This window comes from Mixophyes fleayi, chromosome 11, assembly GCF_038048845.1.
Source record: "Mixophyes fleayi isolate aMixFle1 chromosome 11, aMixFle1.hap1, whole genome shotgun sequence".
Taxonomy (NCBI): Eukaryota; Metazoa; Chordata; class Amphibia; order Anura; family Limnodynastidae; genus Mixophyes; species Mixophyes fleayi.
Genome location: NC_134412.1, coordinates 81277812 through 81303029, shown reverse-complemented (window position 1 = coordinate 81303029; position 25218 = coordinate 81277812). Strand labels below are relative to the sequence as shown.

At 41.5% G+C, this 25218-nt stretch overlaps 1 protein-coding gene across 1 annotated transcript in view; it reads right to left on the bottom strand.

Annotated features, from left to right (window-relative positions):
• LRRC38 (leucine rich repeat containing 38) overlaps nt 1–23351 on the bottom strand; it is a 40459-nt gene extending 17108 nt beyond the window's left edge. Inside the window, exon 1 of the mRNA XM_075189934.1 lies at nt 22637–23351. Coding sequence (XP_075046035.1) covers nt 22637–23261 — 625 coding nt within the window. The 5' untranslated portion in view covers nt 23262–23351. The remainder of the gene's footprint in view (nt 1–22636) is intronic.
• Between the last annotated feature and the right edge of the window lie 1867 nt (nt 23352–25218).

Genomic DNA, 25218 nt, shown 5'->3' with positions numbered 1-25218 from the left:
TAGAAAATTACTGCACATGCGATTTCTGTATCGATTTTATCAACTGCGGAAAGCATACTTGCCAACTCTCCCGGAATGTCCGGGAGACTCCCGGGAGAGCTGGCAAATATCCCGCATCCTGCTCCTGTCTTCTAAAAATGCAGCGATACGCGGTGAATCGCGTCATTTTGGTCCCGTGCTCTGCGACAAAACACCATTTTCGGCACGGGGGGCAGGGCCAAAATTACGCGATTTGCCGCGCCCCGCACCCTCCCGCCCTCCAGTGACGCCCATCTCCCGGAAAGGACTTCGCAAAAGTAGGTAAGTATGACTGAAAGTCCCGATGAGCATGCTGATTTATGAGAGATGAAGATCTGTGATCATCTCTCATAACCATCTGCTGAAAAGATTGTGACTCTGTACAGATATCTCCCTACGCTGCTGGTCGCAAGTGCGTACACACTTCCACATTGCCCCCAGGGCCGGATTAAGGGAAGGAAGTCCCCCGGGCTAAGGGTACTGTGAGTCCCCCCAGCCATGAGGCCCCCCCTATAGTCTCACTCTCATGAGATCTCCTCACTAAAGAGATTACTGCGCGCCGCGTAAGACTTACAGTGACAGCAGGCAGCTAACAGCATAACATTTGCTGTTAGCTGCCTGCCATTCTCCTTGAACAGGTGACAGTCGGACCCGACCCGATGAATGCCGGAGGGCCCCCCAGCTGCTCGAGGCCCCTGGGCTGTAGCCCCTTTAGCCCTATTGTTAATCCGGCTCTGATTGCCCCAACATCGTTCCATAGTCAAATCATCATTTTTAGGACGTTTATAAAATCAAACGATGCAGTGTGCTTTGGTACGAAAATACATGATCGTGGGAGCGTACACACTAATGCAATATATTACCAAACGGTCATGTATCGTGTGATTGACACGTGAATTGGTTGCAAAACCTGTAGTTTGTCCCCAGCTTAAGACAAATATATTCAGACAGCAATACACATATAAGCAATAGTGGCTTAGATTTCTGTCAATTTGCATTGCAGTTTAATGAGAGATCTATGAAATATAGATACACATCTGAAATCATTTTGATTTGTGGATCTATAAAGAGTTAGGAGCCACAGAACAGAGTAACTGATTTGGATGCAATAGACCAGCTGTAACATTACTCAGAACAACGGAGGCTATAAAATGTGTTCATGTATAGCTGCGGAATAATGTTCAAAACAATTTAAAACAATTTGACGAGCGACAATATAATATAATGCCTATCTATTATACACAGGATTTCACAGCGGTAAACAGAAAAAGATTAACAACCATGAAACAAGTTACAATAAATTTTACTGCACGTAGACCATATAGAGGAATAATTACCAGCCAAAATTGCTACAATAACCAGCTACTGAACATACACTAGGACATCTATAAGATATTGGGCCTGATTCATTAAAGAACGTAAATGCAGATATGTGCAGTATTTTGCGTTATATCGCACTGAACACGCCAAGAAACGGACTATGCGCCATTGAACACAAGAACGTCCTAATTCACCTTCAAGCGCAAGGGACACTTGCGACAGCCTACAATTTCATGTCCGGGACGGAGAGGGGACTTGGCGTATGCACGTAGTCAATGTGCAGTAAGGGCGTGTTAAGCTCGAGCGCATGCAGCAGTGTTCGATTCAAGTTTTGGGGACCTCTAAGGTACGTGTTTTCTATAGTACGTTTATCATGATGTTATTAATGTTTACTGCACTTACACCTGCCCTGTAGCTGTTGCAAGTGGTACGGCTAATAATCACATAGGCTGTCGGAAGGGTCATTCGTACTCAGTGGTGTAGAATCAGCTTCTGAGTATGCGCAATTTCAATCAAAATACGGAACGCACAGGACTTACATCCGCAGATCAATCAGTCCCAATATCTGCATCCTGTTATAAAATGGATTAAACAACACTAATGGCTTAAATTATACATTTTTGTGATAAGCCTAATTACAGGTGCAAACGCAGTATTTGTAGAGGGGGGTTTCCACACCACGCCACCAGTGGGCGTGACCAGCATGAATGAGGGTGTGGCTATAATTTTGGATCGTGCTTGGCTGCTCTCCAACTCTTCCTATCCCCATAATATACATGGGCAATGCTGCGTGCACTACTGTTAGGTACACGCAGGTCTCCCTTTTCAAGCAGAGCTGTGTGAAGTGGGGGCAGGGTCCAGCCACCTCAATTATACAATGCCCCAGGCTTGGAGGGGGGTTTCCAGGCACTAGACACCCCCCCCTCGGTTTGCCCATGAATTGATATATTAGTAAACATCAGAGTCATTCAACAATCCTTTTAGAATATCATAGTCACATTAAAAATGATACATATCAGATCTCACAAGATTATTTAGATATCTACTAAAGGGAATTAATAGGATTTTGAACACCAAGCTTCGCTTTAGAACTATTTGGGCGCCGAATCTGCTTATTGCTTGTGTCAAATGTTCACCAACACTAACGTGGGAATAAGTAAATGTAACCAAGGTTGTTAGTAGGTCAGTAATAGTCAGACCATTTAGATAATAATAATATCTTCAATCTTGCCTAATAACATGACAATTTGGAAACAATTTAACAGTTTATTGTTTACCTATACACATCACTTATACGTTTTAAATATTTTGTACATTTTAAAAACGTGTGACTTTGTGTGACTCATCAGTGTGGAGGCCACCGTGGGAGAGCAGAGTGGGGATCAGATAGGACATGCTTTGCTGGTCCCACCCTACCTGCCGGGCCCCCAGCAGCTGCACATATCACAGAGGTACGAATACAACCTAGGTAGTAGTTCAGATACATAGAAATTACGATTTTAACTTACAGGGCTCAGATCTGCATGAACCACATATTTCCTGGACTGTTGTCAGGTATGGTTTGAACTGGTTAATGGAGTCCACTGGAAGTTCCTCTTGTATGTAATTTGATAGGAGCCCAGGGCTGCACATTCATGTAAAGAGTTCGATAATCCTGATTATCCTGGAGGCCCCCAGCCGATGGACTACATCATTAGGGCTGGACGGAGGTGTACAACAAGTCATCCACGCTATTATAGCTGGAAGCCATATAGGACATGGAATCAGTCACTATGACTTATTAATCAGTCTTCCAGGGTGTTCTTTTCTAGCTATAACTATATAGCGCTTTCCAATCAGAGACTGTCTTAGAAAGTAACACAGCACTGTTTGGAGTTGAACTTGCTGCTGACAATGTCTTAAGTTCCGGTGGCACCTGTAGAGGTCCGTTTCCGCAAAGTACTGGGTCATGGGACACCCACAGTCCTGCTAGGTGGGGGTCATAGGCAAACCGAAGGGGGGTTTCCTAGTGCCCGGAAACAAATAAATGTGCATATGTTTGGTACCTGTGTATTTAATATTTATGTTTAGTGATCAATTAACAGAACACTTGCCTCTATGTGCCACGCATTCCCCATATTGCACTAATTTAATCATAATGTTGGGGTAAAATGGTAAACGTGGCTGCACTTATCAAAGGCTGATGTTCATTAATTCACAAGTACTGTTGAGGACTCTGCTCATTCCACGATCAAACTATCAGTTTGTGGCTTCCGGCTTCTCTTCATTCTCCATAATGACACTGCCCCTGCCACATGCTACCCTCATAGGCAAACCTAGGGGGTTTCTAGTCCCTGGAAACCCCCCTCCAAGCCTGGGGCACTGTATAATTGAGGTGACTGGACCCTGCCCCCGCTTCACACAGCTCTGCTTGAAAAGGGAGACCTGCGTGTACCTAACAGTAGTGAATGCAGCATTGCCCATGTATATTATGGGGATAGGAAGAGTTGGAGAGCAGCCAAGCACTGTCTAATATTATAGCCACGCCCCCATGCATGCTGGTCACGCCCACTGGTGGCGTGGTGTGGAAACCCTCCTCTACAAATCCTGCGTTTGCCCCTGGGGGTGGTAGGGAAAGGTACTCAAAACTAGCCTTTCACTGTGCAACTGTGCATTTCTATATAAATCAAAAGAAAAAAACAAAACACGCATACATATAACCTTTTTAGAAAGCTTATGTCAATCACTGATTTGAAGAAACATGTATCTAAATTGTGTAAAATGTATGTTTTTTTATGCCTCTGTGGCAATATTATTGCTAGTAGTGTTTTGTTAGGATAATGTTTAATTATATGCTTAGAGACAACTATTGTGCTGTGTTGTGTTTTGTAAAGTTGAAACAGGTAGAGTAGAAGACAGGAAACTAGAAACTGATAGTTGATGAGATGTGTGTTGCTGCAGCTAGTAAGGTTTGCTCTATAATAAAAACATCTTTAACTTCAGCACACCTGGACAATGCCTAGAGACAGGTAACTGACTAAAAAAAACGGCACATAGTTTGGAGTTGCTAGTTATAATACGGACAATGAATGGGCAACCAATCAGCGAGTGGTAAGAGGTTAGAAATAATAACAATTCTGCGCATGCGCAGAATCACTGAAAACATGGACGCCAGGAGAAGCCGCACAGTCCTACCTGCCCTTCTGTCTCCGCTGAGACAGAAGGGCAGGTAGGCGTGTCGGACTCTGGGAGGTGAACCCAAAAGCCCGTCGTGTGACAGCACATATGTAAATGTGAAAGTGCAAAAGAAATTCGGGAGGAGCAACAGAAAGTGCAATAAAGAGTAAATCTCGTTAATGAATATGCATTTAATCAGAAAGTGATATCAAACTCGTTAAGGGCCAGTATGTATAGGACGATATAAAAATGTACCCGCTTCGATTTGAAAAAAATCTATGTAGTGGCATTGCTAGTATCTCAGCATAGGCAAACCGAGGGGGGAGGGGGGGGGGGTTCCTAGTGCCTGGAAACCCCCCTCCAAGCCTGGGGCACTGTATAATTGAGGTGTCTGGACCCTGCTCCCGCTTCACACGGCTCTGCTTGAGCTGCGTGCACCTAACAGTAGTGCATGCAGCATTGCCCATGTATATTATGGAAGAGTTGGAGAGCAGCCAAGCACTGTCTAAAATTATAACCACACCCCCATGCACGCTGGTCACGCCCACTGGCAGCATGGTGTGAAAACCCCCCCTCTACAAATCCTGCGTTTGCCCCTGCTCAGACAAGTTCACATTAACATGTCAATGGAAAGCTTGTGGATGAATACAATAAACAGAGAGCAGTGACAATATGCTCAAAAAAGACTCACATAATAATCTATCTGCTCCCCAACAACAATGAAGTACGTGGAAACTCAGGAATATTTTGCTTAAATAAGTTTGGCAGCATAGCAAAAATACCATATGCAGAGAATGAGAGTGAATACACAAGTGGTCAAACAAAAGCCACCTTGAAAAAGGAACAAATTGTGGTCCAGTGCACAGTACCATATAACCGAGACAACCCTGAACAAAATGGAATAGTGGAGATAAAGTAACCGTACCATCACTGTCTGTGAAAGCAGGTGACACAGATGTACCAATGACATACTGGAGTAAAGCATCAGGACATCAATACATTTCTCAATGGGGATATTGAGCTGCATAAGTCACAACCTGAAGGGTATGAAAGAAAAGCAGAAGAGCATCATGGGTGCAGGTCAGAGATAAATAATAATTTTAAAAAAAAAGCAAAAAAAAAAAAAAAAAAGGACATTTTCTAGTTTTTTTTATTAATAAAGCATTTTTTCTTTACAGTACCCCCGTTATCTTGGCGACAGTGACAGGAGTACAGTGGCGATAATTATACCACTGCTGTCTATGTTAAATAGGACAGGATTTTAGACTTTATCCTATTTAATAAATAGGTCACAAAGAGAAAATAATAAATAAATTTGACATTTAGGGACATATTCCATTTGTCCGGAGATCGTGGTTTTGCTCCGGAACGGACAGCGAAGGTACTATGTGATACCGCATTAACGCAGATTTCCTTTCGTGCCCCCCCATAGGATTGCACAGGAAAATCTGCGTTGTTGCGGTACCGTATTACTTATGCAATGTGTAACCGCGGTCTCCGGACTTAATTGAACATACCCTTAATTTTTTTTGAAACATTATGGTATAGGAATGAATATTTGAATACTTAAAACATATTTTCACAATATTGATTTTTAAAAGGAATTGTTACAATTTGACAAAACTCAATTTATTCCTGAGCTGCGTTCTGCCTAATATTGTAGACTGTTTTACCGTGGAGTACATAGTTCTTGGGATCAAGTAGGGGGTGCGCTCGTTGAGTCGAACATGGGATGGTTTTAAATGAAAAGGTCCCTATGACGCTAATTAAGCATACGATGTATCTGGCATCGTTCCTCTTTAAACCGAGAGCAATGTTACACTTAGCAGGGAGTATAATGCCAGGAAGGGTCAGGACAACTGATGAGGAGCAGATTGTGTTCTGTTCTACATGCCTGCACAAACAGGACTTTACAAAGGTTTCACCTTGAAAACAAGACTTCAAGGAAGCACCGTGAATAATGCTTCTGTTTGACATTGAACACATTGTCCATGACTTGACTGTTTAGCAGAATTACATGGATTTAATGGGTTCAGATGGTCGTATTTGAATACCTGAATGGGTGAGTCAGCTGAATGAAGATTTAATAGTGAAGATTTTCTTTAAAAAAATTCCGGAATCTTACTTGTTTAGATGTATTAATCTTTTTACACTAACTTGACCTTTCCTGAATATTAGAACCAGTAATACTCACCCCCAAACAATAGTAAATTTAGCCAGCTATGTAGGGGCGGAACACTACACCGCCAGAACCCTGCTTCAAATTTTGCTATGGGCAATACCGCTGATCTCCGGTCCCCAAGCCACTGCAACCCCTACCATGGCAGTCGTTCTGTCACTATGGGCTAGATTTACTAAGCTGCGGGTTTGAAAAAGTGGGGATGTTGCCTATAGCAACCAATCAGATTCTAGCTTTCATTTATTTAGTACCTTCTACAAAATGATAGCTAGAATCTGATTGGTTGCTATAGGCAACATCCCCACTTTTTCAAACCCGCAGCTTAGTAAATCTAGCCCTATGGCTTATCACACCAACTGAGTATATTTCAGTTCTTAGCCTGAGTAGCCAGCAAACTGCACCTTCTACATTAGTTTGTTAGAGAAAAGAGCAGTGGCTAAAACAAGTATATATGCTCCAATGGTTCTATTCTGCTGCTAATTCCGAGCCCTCTTCCGTGGAAGACCTAGTTTTTTGACCTCCTCTCCAGGAGACCCCAAAGGGGAGGTTCAAGGGAAAAGTATATGGGCCGTAATGAAGGAGATCCCGTAGGGGAGTGAAGTGCAAGTGCAGCAGGGACGACCGCGTAACTTCAACTTGGGCAAAATTGCGCTACTGAGGCTTCTGTCTAGGATGGATGCGGGAGAATGCCCTGCTCTCCCGGGAGACCTACCCAGAATTTGGGAGCCTCTCCGACATCCCGGGAGAGTGGACAACCATGCTATGTAGTCACCTGACCTCTAAGTTTCAACAGTCCTGGTTTAGGCCTATAGCTGATTGGACAAGAAGGCAGCATAAATAATGCAATCCACCCCAACACTAGCACAGTCCATACACTGTGGTTAATGTAAACATAGAAATCCAGCTACCCTGCTGTACACCTACAAAAATTGGTTAATAGTAAGTGTTACTGTCCTCTCTGGAGAAAACAAATATTATGTATTATTATTTATATAGTGCCAATGATATTATGTATCGCTGTACAGAGAATGTGTAGTCACTCACATCAGTCCCTGCCCGATTGGAGCTTACAGTCGAAATTCCCTAACACACACACACACACACTAGAGTCCATTTGGTCAGAAGCCAATTGACCGACTGGTGGGAGGAAACCAGAGCTCCCAAAATTATTATACAGTGCACAGTTTCTCTTTAACAATCTGATCATAAAGTATCATAATAGCAAACCACTGCCTGCAAATTATATTGTTCAAAGTTTTACATTTATGGTACCCAATTAGGATAATGTCTGAAAGCAGATTAAATTCAATTCCGAGCTGGAATTTGGAAAAAAAAATAAACATAAAAATCAGAAATGTAAGCTTGATACGACTGACAATGAGACATTGAGCCACAAATATATCTGAAAATGGATTGTGTTTATTACACGTTTTCTGTATTTGTTTTCTAGTTTGAAAGCAGCTTACTGTATTTGAGAATCATCCTTATCATCATCAACATTTATTTATATAGCGCCAGCAAATTCCGTAGCGCTTTACAATTGGGAACAAACATTAATAAAACAATACTGGGTAATACATACAGACAGAGAGGTAAGAGAACCCTGTTTGCAAGCTTACAATCTATAGGACAATGGCAGTTTGATACACAAGGGCATGTGATACATCATACTGCACACTGGACCAGCTAGAATGCAAAGGTAAAAGTGGGCTGTGAGATCAGTCACACAGCAATGTTGGTCAGAGGGTTGTTGTCTTGTGTTAGCTGTGTAGAGGGTGGTAATAGGGTAACCTAGGGAGATTAAGAATGTGGTTGAGGAATATTATAACTAAGCTTGTCTGAAGAGATGGGTTTTCAGGGATGCTTGAAGGTTTGGAGACTAGAGGAAAGTCTTACTGTGCGTTGGAGGGAATTCCACAAAGTGGGTGCAGCCTGGAAAAAAGTCCTGTAACCGGGAAGGGGCGGATGTGATGAGAGTGAAAGAGAGACGCAGATCTTGTGCAGAACGGAGGTTTCGAGTTGGGAGATATTTTGAGACAAGTGATGAAATATATGTCCGTAAAATTTTGTTGACGGCCTACAGAATGTAGTTTAAACTATAAAGCTTGATAGAGTTAGAAATATAGACTTTTAGATGACAGCAGCGATTATGTATGATAACATAAGAGCTCTTAGATATAGATGCTTAAATCATTGGAACCGATTCTAAATTTGACTTAATTTAGCCAGTCTGAGGACTGTGAACTTGTGCTATTTGCGGTCAATCGGTGATTTCTGGCTGGACTTCGGTCACCTTAATGTCCTTGTACGGCGACTCTCTAACTCACGTTCATGATTGGAAGTTCGAGCTCACTTTTGCATTTAAATACTTACTAAAATAAACTATAAAATATTGCCTGTTGGAGCCTAAATAGCTACATTCCATAGTATTTTTAATTTTAACAGCATCACTGATTTGAATTCAAAGTTCGCTATTTGCATGGAAAACCGTAAAAAAAATACAATGAAGTCTATAAGATTGAACAATTGACATGTCCGAAACAGCTCGGACATAGTCGAACCTAAGAAAAATCAAGAAACGGCTCTGACAGGATTCGGTGGCTAAAAACGGCCACAAGTAGAATCAAACCATTCAACGTCAAACAAATCTAAAGGAGCCAATCACAATAAAACAGCCATTGTCACATGACCATAACCCTATTAAACTAGAATGTATTGACCAAAAAAAAATATGAAGAAAGAAGAGAAAAATGTGTATATTGGGGCACTCCAGAGAAACATGCGTACAAGTTTTATTGATATGCATTAAAACAAACATTCTCGGTTAATCCCAAGAATTTCTTTAATAGATGTAGATCAAAGTTTATTAGCAAAATAATCAAAAAAAGTATAATGAAAGAAAAAATTAAAATGTCAAACTGTTAAAAATAGCAGCTGTACACTGCTATAGCGTGCCGCTAATATGTTATAATGAGCTCCTGTAATGTTTTTAGTGTGCCTTCCTATATATATATATATATATATATATATATATATATATATATATATATATATATATATATATATATATATATATATATATATATAACCCATTACCATCTTCTTTGCTGCCCATGTAACAATGATCCAGGGCCTGATCCATTAAGGAAAGTTAAGCAAGAAATTGAGTAAGTTTTCTTATTTAAGTTTTCAGGACAAAACCATTTTGCAATGCAAGGGGTGCAAATTAGTTTATTATTTTGCACATAGGGAAAATACTGTCCGTTTTTTCATGTAACGCACAAATAATTGATAGCTTATTTGTACACAGAAATTTAAAGTTGATCTAGGGGGAAAAAAAAGCCAGTATTTGTCTTATGTGCAAAATAATAAACTAATATGCACCATATGCTTTCACTGTAACGTGGTTTTGTCCAGGAGAAAACTGAATAAAAATGAGTAATTTCCTTAATGAATTAGGCCCCCAGGCAGTATAATTAGTGAAATCTTAATAGGCACTTCAATACAATATATACAGATTAGTAAATCTAGAGAAAATAGGCTTATTAAAGCTCCATCAAATAAAGTGGGAGTCTATTATATAACGCTCCTTTTCTTTTATTTAGGCACACAGTACTTGCCTAGTATCGTAACAAGTCAAGCTAGCCACTATAATGCTGCTGTTATGCTCTATTTCATTTCTCTTAAATTCAATGACCCAGCATTAAGTAACATGGCCTTATCAGTGTGGAGTTTGTATGTTCACCCCGTGTTTGTGTGGGTGCTCCGGTTTCCTTCCACACTCCAAAAAACCCCCAAAAAACATACTAGTAGTCAAGGGCAGGCTAGGCTGGGGGGGGGGGGGGGGGCAGTCCTATAATGGGTAACCTTGGGCTGAATCTCTAGGCCATCTGCATTTCTTTCATTAAAAATAGGCTGCTGAGTTGAGTCTTGCACCCCGGGCTGAAATTTGCCAGCCCTCCCCTGCTAGTAAGTTAATTGGCTGCTATTAAATAGACCCTAGTCTCTCTGTCGGCATATGTGTCTATGTTATGGAATTTAGACTAATACAGAAGTGGAAGCCGCTTAATCAATTTATAGGCTATAGCAGGTGCTTAAAAAGGTGGGGTTATCCTAAAAGGAACAAACACACAAAATGTTCCCCCAGCACACTGCTATAGCCAGCCTGGATAACCCCGCCCTTTCAAGCACCTGCTATGAGCCTATAAACAGCTTTCATTTCTGTATTTGTCCGAGAGGCACGTTGGTGTCAGTAACTGAGAGTGAGTACTGGTGCTGAATTGCTGTTTGGAGGCTTCTGGGGTACCTCTTTGGTAAGTTAGCTCTCAATTTAAAAACATATATGTATGGCCCAAATACATGGGACTTTCACTGTTTAGAGTTAGGACCACCCTATTAGCAAAAGTGCTGTGGAGTGGCGGGGGGCTTAACATACATTTGCAAATGTGTGCAACTAAGACTTTTGCATTTTTATCCACAGTAGAAATGGCAGATCTGTTGCTGGCTATAGCAGTGTGCTGGGGGAAAATTTTATGGAATTTAGACTGTAAGCTCCAGTGTGGCAGGGACTGATGTGAGCGAGTTCTCTGTACAGCTCTGCGGAATTAGTGGCACTATATAAATAGCTGCTGATGATGATGATGATGAAATATAATAAGTTTGTTGTATGAACTATGTTTCATATAGCGGTGCACACTTAAGACAACAATGTCTCTAGAGACGCACATCACTAATGTTTTCTGTCGTTCATGTTTAGGTGCTCTGATTGGCTATCTGTTGCCCTCCCACTTGTACTTGACTACATATGGGCACATGAGCTGGCTGAGCGGAGATATTCTGTACTGCTGTTAACATTCCAAAGCTCCGATTGATGACAGGTTGTTCTAACCCCGCACGTTTCATCTCCTGTTTGATCGTGTGTGCCCAGTTTTGAAGTATGAATGTGCCCTGACCCTTACACCGAAAATTGTTAATAAATTATAATCAATTTTATACAACATATAAAAAGGAAAACGTATATTGAAAATATATTTTAAAGGATACTGAATTTTCCAAGAAGAAACTGTAATTTTCCAATTGGGCTCAATTTATCAAAGGGCGAATAGTCGTACAACTGGTCAAAACTATTGTTTTTTTTGGCATTTTATCTTTTTTCAGCTGCGCCCTATATAACAATATATTATGCCGGGCCTGATTCATTAAGGAATATGTGCTGTATTTTGCTTAAAATTCCTCTGCACATGCTCAGAACCGGTTCATACACCAGATAACGCAGCAACATCTAATTCATCTTCGAGCACAAAGGACTCTTACAACAGCCTACGATTTCATGGGCAGAACAGAGAGGGGACTGGGCATATGCACGTAGTCACTGTACAGTAAGGTCGTACCAAAAACAAGCACACGCAGCAGTGTCCGATTCAAGCTCTGTATATCTCTAAGGTAGGTGTTTTTCTGTCGTATCACTTGCACCAGGTTCAAGTCAGGTGTAAGTGCAGAGTGATAGTGACGACAGCTGTGTATACAGCTAGAACATGTGTATACAGCTAGAACATGTGTTTGCAATCAGAAGCAACTGTAAAAATGCATTTTATGTACAGTAGACAATAGTAACATTATAATAAGCATATTTTATGGGGGGGTGAATTTTTTTTTTATTTTTTTTTTAATGTTTTATCACTAATGACTATATTATTAACAGGAGACATTAATAGAATATATTTTTTTCTGTGCCTTTTTAGACATTATATATTGGACGTATCCTGCAGTGTCTGTTAGAGCAGAGCGTACCTAGACCCATATTCAACAACAGACGTATCTTTAGATCAGCTCCTTGTTGAATGCAGACGTGAGTAAGCCCGATTTACTTGCGTTTAAAAAAAAACCAAAAAACGCAATTTACATTCATTTTGTCCGCACTTAGGAGTCAAGCCCACTATTTGCAGTAAGATTCACCTTTGCTGGAGGAAGCCCATTTAATTGATGGCGGTATTCGTACCTCTGTAATACCTGTCCTGTTATCGCTATTTCAGTATGGTGGTAACAATGAAAATCATTTAAAAATGTTTTATTATTTCAATAAAGCACTTTCATGTCTCAGCTGTTTAAATATTTTTACAACTTTTATCTTTTCTTAACCATACTGTTTAGCAAGTGTAAATATAATTAATATAAATATAATGTAATGTAAATATAATAAGTAAATATAAGCAATATGTATTGCAAATGCCATAAAATTATATTAAATTGATATTTAAATATACAAAATAGATAACGTTTTGCCTACTGTATGAAGTGTGCAGTGTGTGTTTCATATTCAGTGTGTGCAGACTTACAACCCCTGAGAGAGATCAATCGAATTCAAATTTAGGCTTAGGTTACCATGGTAACTGCCCGGGAGGTCCGACAAGTTTTATGTTGCTAAATTATTATTATTATTATTTTTATTGATTGGTAAGCTGTCAGCAGTGCGCAGCACAGGACAATTGGGAAAACAGAGAAGATCTGAAGCAGGGAAATAAGAGCAGACAAAATAAATGCAGATGTGAAAACAAAGGGAGGACCCTGCTCGTGCGAGATCTTACAATCTAGTGGGAAAAGGGCAGAGCGGAGACCGGAGTGTGGAGATTTGGGCAGTAATGAGGGAGTACCAGTGCGAGTAGTATAGTACGTATTAACATTGTTTGATAGATTCTTATTACATGACTAATAAAATGCAAGCTTCAGGGTAAAAAAAATTTTTTTTAAAAAATAATTAAGTTATTAATCATTAAATTCCATTTAATCAGACACGCATGTTCAACACTGGAGGGGGAAAGTCACAAATTCTCAACTGCCTTGTTTGCTTTATTGTCTAAAGACATAGCAATTATTCATAGTATTTTATATACCTTCCAACAATACAATTTTGGATCGGGACAGGTGCACGGTCACGTCACAGTGGGGGCGTGATAGTGTCCCGAGGGGGCATAGTCACTCCTTAAAGGTGTGTCTAGTAAAATCCATCCCTAACCTACTTCCCCACCGCAGAAACATCCTTGGAATGTCGCACCCACTCGATCTCTTCTGCTTTGTACCACTGTGCAGAGAATCCGTGAGCGGGGCTTACCTCTAACATTCCAAGCGGTTGGAACAAACATCCTGGATGTAGGAAAAGCTCTCCGGAATCAGAACTAAATTAAGACAGTTGGGAGATATAATATTATTATTATTATTATTCTACATTATTTGTAACAAACCAACAGTCAAATTTAAACAAGCATGGAATACACCTGCTGCCTGGCTGCGTTGCCTAAGTCAAGTAATGGTTCATTATAAATCCACTCCTAGGGTGTCGCCGAAGCAAAAAAATGTATCCTTTGAACTGGGCTTCGGAGAATAGTGGCTAATAAGAAGAGAACAAACGTACAACTACAAAGTATATCAGAAGAAGAAGATGAAAAGAAAAACCAATGCCCCAAAATGGCCCCATTCCATTAATTTACTGGAAAAATAATAGATGGTTTGTAAAGGCTAAGTAGCAACAAAAAGATTTAAAATGAAAATTAACATACAACCATTTATTTCATATAAGTGCTGTCATACTCTATAAATGCATTTCCCACAGAGTGCCAGGAACTTGGCACTTAAAATGCCAACTGTGTGCAGGTAAGTACAGAATGTATGATCTGGCATCCCACAAGCCGAGATAGAGAGGCGCTCAAAGCACCTGTGTCTCACTAGCTGTCAGGAATCTTGTATTTAGATGCAGGACTCTGTATTCAACTCTCACTGCATCGCGGTGGCAAGCACAGCTGGTGTAAGTTTACTGAGTTGCAATCAAGTGATTGCTGACATCACAGAGAAGGAGAGTTGAACTTCCAAGCACTATATAAACCTGCTCTGCCTGTCATTCCCTGCCAGAGTAACAGCTTTACTGTTCTGAGTGTGTTATACTGTTTACTGCTTGATTCATGATTACTGACCTGGCTTGTTCCTGACATTGTGATATTTAGATCTTGACTTTGTACTACACTGTTGGATTGTTTTTAACTTTTGGCTTTTCCTGACTATTCCTCTGCTTGCGGATTCTGTTCAGTTTTTCTGCATCCCGGGAATTTCGGGAGAGTAGGCAAGTACGATGTAACTTACAAATGTCTAAACCATGAGAAAAAATCAATTCCACGTCGTTTATGGCTTAATAAATAAACCCCTTAGTCTGCTCCTATAATCTGAGATAAAATAATAAATATATGATTTAATGATTAGTAGTCATTTTAGAGACACAACAATAGCTACTATTTTTATTTAAAAAAAAATAATGACTACTTATTTTTGCAGAACAGGACAGACAAGTACATGGAAGGAGACGTGGGACACAGTATACAGGATGTAATAGTAAGTAATTAGCAGACAACAGTTGCATTGGTTTAATGAAACTGTCCAGAGCGCCTGCACATATCCATCAATCACCTCTGCTGTCTGAGAGTGAAGGATGGTGACATCTACTGAATATACACAACCTAATACTACTAGATAATAGCTCCTTAATCTCGCAGGCTCCTCACAGATAATTAGATGATATTATTGGGCACCATATACAAAGCAAGCCATTATTTAAAGGAGTAATAAGACGCCAAGGCTTTAATGATTTTCCATCCCACAGTCCTTGGAGCTGCTGATTTGTACATCAGTGCCTCAGACAGATGGCTGCAACCTGCACTGTAAACACACAAAAAATGAATATTAGCTAAATTAGTGCTGACATTTTTGCTCCACGCTGCAAAAGTGAAATATTTGTACTTCTAAATGTCCTACGGGAAGGTTAAGCAACGCGTTCCTCCAGCTGTTCTTCAACCGCGGCTTCCGATATGCAATTGTGAGAACGCTCCAAGATATCGCAGCTGACAACTTTTCAACACAGTTGTCAGGGGCTGAGGCCTATTTATCATTATATGGTGAAAAACATAATTTTTAAAGTAATAAAAAAATATTGAACAATATTTTATCGCCAAGGCAGCTGACCCTCATCATCATCATCATCATTTATTTATATAGCACCACTAATTCTGCAGCGCTGTACAGAGAACTCAAATCAGTCCCTGCCCCATTGGAGCTTACAGTCTAAATTCCCTAATATACACACACACACACAGACCGAGAGACACCAAGGTCAATGTAATAGTAGCCAATTAACCTACTAGTATGTTTTTGGAGTGTGGGAGGAAACCAGAGCACCCGGAGGAAACCCACACAAACACGGGGAGAACATACAAACTCCTCACATATAAGGCCATGGTCGGGAATCGAACTCGTGACCCCAATGCTGTGAGGCAGAAGTGCTAAATACAGACCTTCGAACATGATCATAATATATTTTACGATACAGTATTTTAAATACTTACCTTCAATAAATCTTAACTTATCTAGAATGCAAAAAAGAGAACTGATAATGAGAATTGCACCAAGCACACAGAAAAAGAGAGAGGTGATACTGTGTCATTATCCAACACTAAGATCAGATTCTGATGACTGCAGCAATTATGGTATACGTTGTGCCGAGATCATCAATTAGCATCACCTCAGTTCATTAATAAGGTGCCACAGTATCCACAGCACTTTCCGCAGGTCTTCATAATGAGGACTGTGAGTTGCACCCAGCATTCAGAAACAACAGAAGTTGCGCCGTTTTATTTGTAGAATATTCAAAAACACGACATATAGTAAAAACAAAACTTCCTGAGAAAACAATTTGAGAACAGTCACTGTATATAAGCGGCATATGGGGACACAGCATACTTGCCAACTCTCCCTGAATGTCAGGGAGACTCCCTGAAATAGGGGTGATCTCCCTCACTCCCTGAAGAGTCTGGCATTCTCCCTGATGCTAAACCAGTACAAGACGTGGTTGGCTTCGCCATCTGTGGCATGATGACACAGTTCAGAAATTGTGTCCTATGTCCATGTATTGATGCATATGGAGGTGGCCATTTTCATGAAGACCAAGATTTAGTCAAAGACTGACAGGTAAGACAACATGACTTCAGTGACGGAGACAGAAATGTAAAAGACACTTCAGTCTGTAGGGATTCATTAGCTGCTTTTCTTTAACGCATAATTGCCTACTCTCCCAAAATATCCGGGAGAGCAGGGCAACCTCCCGGTTCTCGCCCCCGCTATAGATAGGTGGCGGGGCTCAATGATGCAAATATTGCGTAATCTTAGGCCCGTTCTGTAATTGGCCATAATTGTGAAAATAGTTTAGGGGCAAGTATGATTTATCAATGTGTGCTGATTATCGTATCGATAAGAAGTCTTTTATTGCTGCAAATTACCATTAAAATATTTCTGGAGCGGCTATTACTGGCGGAGGGCTGTGATAGGGTGAAGCCCTACCTCCAATGAAAACACCTGACTCATAACTAAGCCTCACTGTCTTATTTGTTTGATCTGCTACTAATACATCCATTTAATGCTGTACTATCTAGAACAGGGCTATCCAGCTGGTAGCATTATATAGTTTTTGTGTGAGGCCAGCAGAACCTGATTACAAGGGGTGGGGGGGGGCACAGGAAAAACCCGGCAGTACAAGGGTGGTCTTCTACTGGGGCCTCGAGGGGGATGAGGGGACATCTTTGCCTCCATGCCCCATTTCAACCCACTGTGAACAACAACTCCATTCGAATGCATAGACAAAACTTTGTTCTTTTTCCTTGTTTTATCCGAGTGTTCAAAGTGTGTTCTCAAAACCTCCCTTCAGCATAGTGTACTATGTACTAAATCAGCGCTCCTATAGAACTCCCATTCTATAGCAAGCAAAATTAAACCTGGCAACACGAAAGAGAGCGCTCGTCAGAATCTGTGTGTGAATAGGACCATTTGATTACATTTTCTGTAGAGTCTCATAGGCAAACCGAGAGGGGTTTCCTAATGCCTGAAAACCCCCTCCAAGCCTGGGGCACTGTATAATTGAGGGGGCTGGACGCTGCCCCCGCTTCACATAGCTCTGCTTGAAAAGGGAGAGCTGCGTGCACCTAACAGTACTGCACGCAGCATTGCCCATGTATATTATGGGGATAGGAAGAGTTTGAGAGCAGCCAAGCACTGTCTAAAATTATAGCTACGCCCCCATGCATATTGGTCACGCCCGCTGGCGGCGTGATGTGGAAACCCCCCCCCCCCTCTACAAATCCTGCGTTTGCACCCAAGTCCCAGCGTCAGAGAGCTTTTAGTAGTCTGTGTTAACATACATTGCACAAACTTTCAGTGCTTGAATGTAATATCAAGTTCTGAGGCGTAAGATACAAAAACATTTAAGCCATGCCTATAACAAGGCAAATGAGTCACCTTTATTGGGCACCGTGTTTCAAGCTGCACTGAACTGTAAAGAATAAAAATGCCAATTTCCTTCCTGTAAAGGTCTAAAGTAAATTAGTGGTTTATAATGGTACTCTGTAGATGTAATTATGATTAATGAACGAGTGACAAAACTGTATTTGCATGTAATAGTATAGACTAAGCTTCTACACACATTTATGGTAGTTTGGAATAAGATATTTTGCCAAATCGGGCAGGAGTATAGTTATTCACCATTGCAAACAGGTTTATTTTAAATTGATGCACTTTTTAATTTATATTAAGGAATTCAAATACACACACCATGGCATATGTGCTATTAGACAAAAATTTATATTATTGCCACTTTGTCCTGACACAAAATAAATACTACTTGCCATGAGATACCACCACCAGTGAAACTACTAAACGTGTATCAACTACTACTGTGATTGGTAACATATTAGATGTAGCATATATATTTTGTTACATTTCAACCCTTATCTTATCTATTTAATTGAACTAATAGGTATTGCTATCCCACTATGTATTAATATGCCATATTATTATACTACAGTGTTCGATTTAATGCAATCATTACACCAATACTGAAAACTGATATATAACAACTATCAGGTGCAAAGCAGCTTAACTGCATATCAGTCCCATGCTTAAGGTGAAATAGACCTTTGGGTGCTGTAGCTCTGAGTGCACCCTTAGGAATAACTGACTACTTTTTGATAGAGATACTCAGGTTCGGTTCCTCGAGAACCGAACACAACCTAACTTAGGGGATCCGAGTGCGGAGCCAAGTGCTCGATACTGTCACGCGCCCTCTGAATTGAATACGAGGCAAAACGTCATTGTGACGATCTCGGATCTCGTGAGTTTTGAATTCCTTTTTAAGATCCAACATCACGGAGGGTGGGAGGGAGGGAGGACCCCCATTTATCTTTTCTGCCACTGCTGTGTGCCAATGTGTCCTAGATGTACTAGGAACTGCCGTGTGTTTGTGTCATTGCTCTGTCGCTTACCATCCAGCCAGGTCGTTGCAGTATTTGTCCAAAAGTGTATGAAAATAATACTGTGATCTGTGAGGTGGTTAAAATTGACTGCAAATGACTTGAAATTAGAGTTATTGAGGTTAATAAAAATGTAGGAACAAAAAAAAGAGCAACATTATGTGATTTTAGCATATTTTAGGATTTTTCCAAAAAATCCAAAACACACAAGGGTGGTTTTGCCAAAACCAAAACACGAAGCTAATTCAGATCCAAAACCAGTTCACAGGGGGTCAGTGACCATCTCTACTTTTTGACCCCCGCTCCAGAATTACAAGAACCACGTTCATATGCAGCAGTGTGTACGCACTCAGGACCAGCAGTGTAGGCAGATCTCCATAGAGTTTACAAAGTCAGGATCTTTTCAGCTGATGGTTATGACTGATGGTTATGACAGATGAAGAGCACAGGTCTGAAGGTAAATCGTGTAATACGTGTATAGTGTGTACACAAGAAACTGCATGCTGATCGGGACTTTCAGTCCTTGTGAAAAGTGTTAACGATATCGCATCAGAAAATAATTTCTGTAGAATGTACCCAGCCTTATTCAGCACTAACCCTAATTATGTCTAATCACCACATCAATTCAGTTTATCCCATCCCACAGCAACACTCAGTTTCCAGCTTTTAATTGGCTAGGAATCTATATGTTTCTTTACTGTACCATCGTTGACAGTTTGTGTGATATTAAAAGGAATCATTAAAATAGATTGTAAGCACTTATCTCCACTGTTATCCTCACTGGTAAAATTTGCTAGTAACAGCCAGGCTCCCAGGTCACTCGTAGTACAGTGTTGTGTGCTACATACAGAGCTTCTTCAATTCCCTGGAAAACCATTTTTATTCACTTTTAGGAGCACCCTAGACATACCATTAGACTGTTGCAGGATCGCCCCCAATTATTCTCAGCTACAAATTAATATTAAACAAAATCTACTTATACCATAAAGCCAAAGTTTCTATAGTAATGAATTCAGCATAGTACCAACGGGTGTTAAAGGTGCTGACAATGGTCTCTGAGAATATGATTTCCATTTTCACAAAAAGTCAAACAATTGTTATGAAAAATGTTGCAAACATGCAGTATACATTATGGCCAATTTAAAAACATAGTGAATGTGCCAAGATAAAGTAGCTGTTATTTGTAATCAAGATATAAGTGATAAATATATTTACCAAACGTATGCAGCTCCTACTCCTGTTGTAGCTGGATTGTGCTATCTGTCAAGAGCAAAGTTAAACAAGGACTAAGCTTTCCTTTTCTCTTTTAGAGTCCAATAGTGAGATGGAAATCATATACCTTCTGTGACCGGAGTGGAGAAACAGCTAGAACCAGGTTGAGTTGTCCTAAAGATTGCTTCTGTCACCAATGCTTTTAGGGTAATTTCTATAGGTCTGAATGAGTGCATACATTCCCGGGCTACAGAAAATCTTATTTGGCTCCTAAATTCAAAGTACTTTTCTCCTATTCTGCTTTTCAAAATGACATTATGTCAATACTGTTTCAAGGACCTAAGTTCTAGAATAAAGTGCAGTTGTTCTATCTCTGTGTGACAAGTACTTATTATTTCTTAATTATACAGGTGCCACATGGACTCACCTATCATTTGGTTATTGAGGATGAGCTCCTCCACTGTAGCTCCCCGGTATTCTCCCAGGCTCTCCGCCATTCTCTTCCATGTAGCTTCCCAGTATTCCCCCAGACCTTACCCCATGCTCCTCCACTGTACCTCTCCAGTATTACCCCAGATCTTACCCCATGCTCCTCCACTGTACCTCTCCAGTATTCCCCCAGACCTTACCCCATGCTCCTCCACTGTACCTCTCCAGTATTCCCCCAGACCTTACCCCATGCTCCTCCACTGTACCTCTCCAGTATTCCCCCAGACCTTACCCCATGCTCCTCCACTGTACCTCTCCCGTATTCCCCCAGACCTTACCCCATGCTCCTCCACTGTACCTCTCCAGTATTCTTCCTGACCTTACCCCATGCTTCTCCACTGTACCTCTCCAGTATTACCCCAGATCTTACCCCATGCTCCGCCACTGTACCTCTCCAGTATTACCCCAGATCTTACCCCATGCTCCGCCACTGTACCTCTCCAGTATTGCCCCAGACCTTACCCCATGCTCCTCCACTGTACCTCTCCAGTATTACCCCAGATCTTACCCCATGCTCCTCCACTGTACCTCTCCAGTATTACCCCAGATCTTACCCCATGCTCCGCCACTGTACCTCTCCAGTATTACCCCAGATCTTACCCCATGCTCCTCCACTGTACCTCTCCCGTATTCCCCCAGACCTTACCCCATACTCCTCCACTGTACCTCTCCCGTATTCCCCCAGACCTTACCCCATGCTCCTCCACTGTACCTCTCCCGTATTCCCCCAGACCTTACCCCATGCTCCTCCACTGTACCTCTCCCGTATTCCCCCAGACCTTACCCCATGCTCCTCCACTGTACCTCTCCAGTATTGCCCCAGACCTTACCCCATACTCCTCCACTGTACCTCTCCAGTATTGCCCCAGACCTTACCCCATGCTCCTCCACTGTACCTCTCCCGTATTCCCCCAGACCTTACCCCATGCTCCTCCACTGTACCTCTCCAGTATTACCCCAGACCTTACCCCATGCTCCTCCACTGTACCTCTCCAGTATTCCCCCAGACCTTACCCCATGCTCCTCCACTGTACCTCTCCAGTATTACCCCAGACCTTACCCCATGCTCCTCCACTGTACCTCTCCAGTATTACCCCAGACCTTACCCCATGCTCCTCCACTGTACCTCTCCAGTATTCCCCCAGACCTTACCCCATGTTCCTCCACTGTACCTCTCCAGTATTGCCCCAGACCTTACCCCATGCTCCTCCACTGTACCTCTCCAGTATTACCCCAGACCTTACCCCATACTCCCCCACTGTACCTCTCCAGTATTCCCCCAGACCTTACCCCATGCTCCTCCACTGTACCTCTCCAGTATTACCCCAGACCTTACCCCATGCTCCTCCACTGTACCTCTCCAGTATTACCCCAGACCTTACCCCATGCTCCTCCACTGTACCTCTCCAGTATTCCTCCTGACCTTACCCCATGCTCCTCCACTGTACCTCTCCAGTATTGCCCCAGACGCTCCCCCATAGCTGCCCAGTATTACCCCAGCACTCCATCCATCCTGCTCCTTTGTAGCATACTGCCCACCTGGCTCTGGCAGGCAGCAGTGGTGCACCGGGGCTCCAGCAGAAGGGAGGCGAAATTCGGTCAGAACAGGAAGCCAATGTGTTGTTATGGGGCAAAAGGAATACCATATAACTATATATGTACATATCACAATAACCAAGTTCATATCTCATTTCCTGTCTGGGTGTAAAGAGGAAGTCTGTTGGTGGTCTAATTATCTATAATCACATAACACCTTATTTAACTACTTAACTGGTGAAAATATACTCAGCTCTTTACAATGGAGAAACCTTATGTAACCCAAGGGTTAAATTCTGCTACAATAAACTTAAACATGGGACACAATTAAATGAAATGACAGTCCCAGGCTGGTATAACTGAGGCACGGCTAGATTATTGTATCACCCACCTTTTTGTAGTTTATTAGAGTTTTCATCAATCCAAAAAAAGAGGTTGGCAAACTCGCAGTCACATACCCACGGGTTACCCTCCAGACGGATAGTCCTGAGAGATGGCAGCGACTCCAGGGCAGGGACACTCAAACTTTGCAAGTTATTGTCGTTCAATTCCAGCACTTGGAGCGACTGCAACTTATCGAAGGCTCCATCGTGCACCTCCGACAGATTGTTGTTCCCCAGGCTCAACTTTATCAGCTTCTCGGCCGATTTAAAAATCCCGGCATCGAGCTGCGTCAGGTTGTTGTAACTTAAATCCAGGAAGACCAGCCTGGTGGAGCTGCTGAAGGTGCCCTCAGCCAGCGAGGTCAACGAGTTGTTCCTCAGATCCAGATAGACCAGATCGGCGTAAAATAAGAACAGATCGGCGGGGATCGATTGGATGTGGTTGTTGGCTGCCAGCAGTTTCCTTATATCCAATGGGAAGAGGTTGGGGAGTCTTGGAAGACCTTGGTCCCTGCAATCTATTGTGTGGTAGTCCAGACACACACAAACTGAAGGGCAGAGGAGACCTAGAGGTAATATGAGCAAACAACAAAAGCAGAAGAGTGAAATGTAGCAGAGGAAGCATGGCAACATGGTAAAGGATTTAAAGCAGAGAGGGGGACTAGGAGAGAGACATTGTGCCTAGCTGTGCAGCAATGCCCGGTACTTGTGTGAGTGTATCCTAGAGATCACATATCATCATAGATCAGATAGCAGCAGACTTGGGGGGAGGGGAAACAAACGGGGAATGTTCTGTGCATGGAAAATACATCCCCACTATTGTCAAAATGCAGCCTGTGCTTCACTTGCTGACCAGCTCCAGCGTCTCCTTACATGTTGCTGCTCTTGCAAGGAAATAATACAATATAAAGCACACATTACTGCCTGCCAATGACTAGTCTACACAGCTGCATGCTAGGTCTTCATACATGTGCACCATCTGATCACTGGTGTCAACATGGGTAATATCACAGGAGGGTTTAAAGGGACAGCTTTCACACGCAGAGCTTAATTGCTAAAGCACCGGCGCAGGGTAATGAATGGAGGTTTAGGAGTAGAGTGTATTAGCGAGCTCCGAGTCTCCATTCATTATTATGTATCAGAATTCTACAGATTAAGCGCTGCGTTTTAAAGCTGTCAATTTAACCCCTACTCTGACATATTCGTAAAGGTATATTTAATCTGGGGGGGGGGGGGGGGGGGGGGGGTCCAGGCAATGTTAATTGTCTGATTGACTAATTACCTTTCATAGGCTGCTGATAAAGTGGGAAGCTGGTTTTGAAACCTGGCCTGACAATGAGCGTAAAAGCGAGATCTATTGTAGGATATGGCGTAAAATCGCAAATGAAGCAAACGCAGAATTTTACTCGGAAACGTAGTGGTCGTAATTGTAACAATGTTAGCTCATTTGCAATTAATAGTTTACACCTGGTCTGAGGGGCATCATATTTTTTTTAATTAAAATTTCATTGAGATCTTAACTTCACACTCTTACAGGTAGACAAAATGGGTCTGATTCAGCTTCCAACGCAGCCTGCACGCAAGATGCGTTTTTTTTTTTTTTTAAATTGAGCATAAGTGCTCCCTTATTCAATTCCAAGTGGACCTCAAGATATGTTTGAATCTGGGTATGCGAACGTTCTGCCTAAATGTTACTGGCTGTATGTAGACAGATAGAACACACTGCAGGATAAGTACATGTCCCATCAAATGCATGAAGAAAAATTTATATTTTCTAAAACAAATTGACCACTCCTAATACTATAACCATTAATAAAAGTTTGTGTTTAAAAAAAAATACATATTTTTTTTTTACATGAAATACATAAATCACGATGTTTAATGCGTACTGTACATATAATGTACAGACAATTTATATAGTCATCACTATCAGTTGCACTTACACCTTTCCTGTAGCTGATGCAAATTATACGGAAAAAAACACGTTCTTGCGAGAAACAGAGATCTTGAATCAACCGCATCTGCATCGTCACAGCCTTACTGTACATTGCCCACATTCATTCGCCCCTTCCCTCTCCTGTTCCAAATCTCAACTCTTAGGCAGTCGTAAGTGTCATTTGCGTTCAGACTTGAATTGTATGCAATTGTTTTCACTGGCGTAATTCAAAAATAAGCACTGAAAAGATCATGCAACATACACCAAGTAAATTAACTTTCGAAGAGGAATCAGGCCCAATATAACCATACTCGGTAGTGCGTTATAATTTGGAACACATATATAAAGTTGAACACAATTTACGTAAAAAAATGCAAACATAAATTGCGTAAAAAAAACAAGCCATTTACTAGTGTATGCAGAGCTGCATGTCTCTAAAGGTACATACGATTCAGCATATTACGTTAAATGCGTGTGGTGCATGACGATACGTTTAAAGAGTATCACCATGCGGTACAGAGTGCAGTCAACATAATCAATTTTATGATTCAATGTGTAAATAAAGTGCTACTCAATGTGCACTCACAGAGGCTAGTATCAGCAAAAAATAACGGGGATAAACATCGTGGGTCCCTCCCGCACCCCAACTTGAAA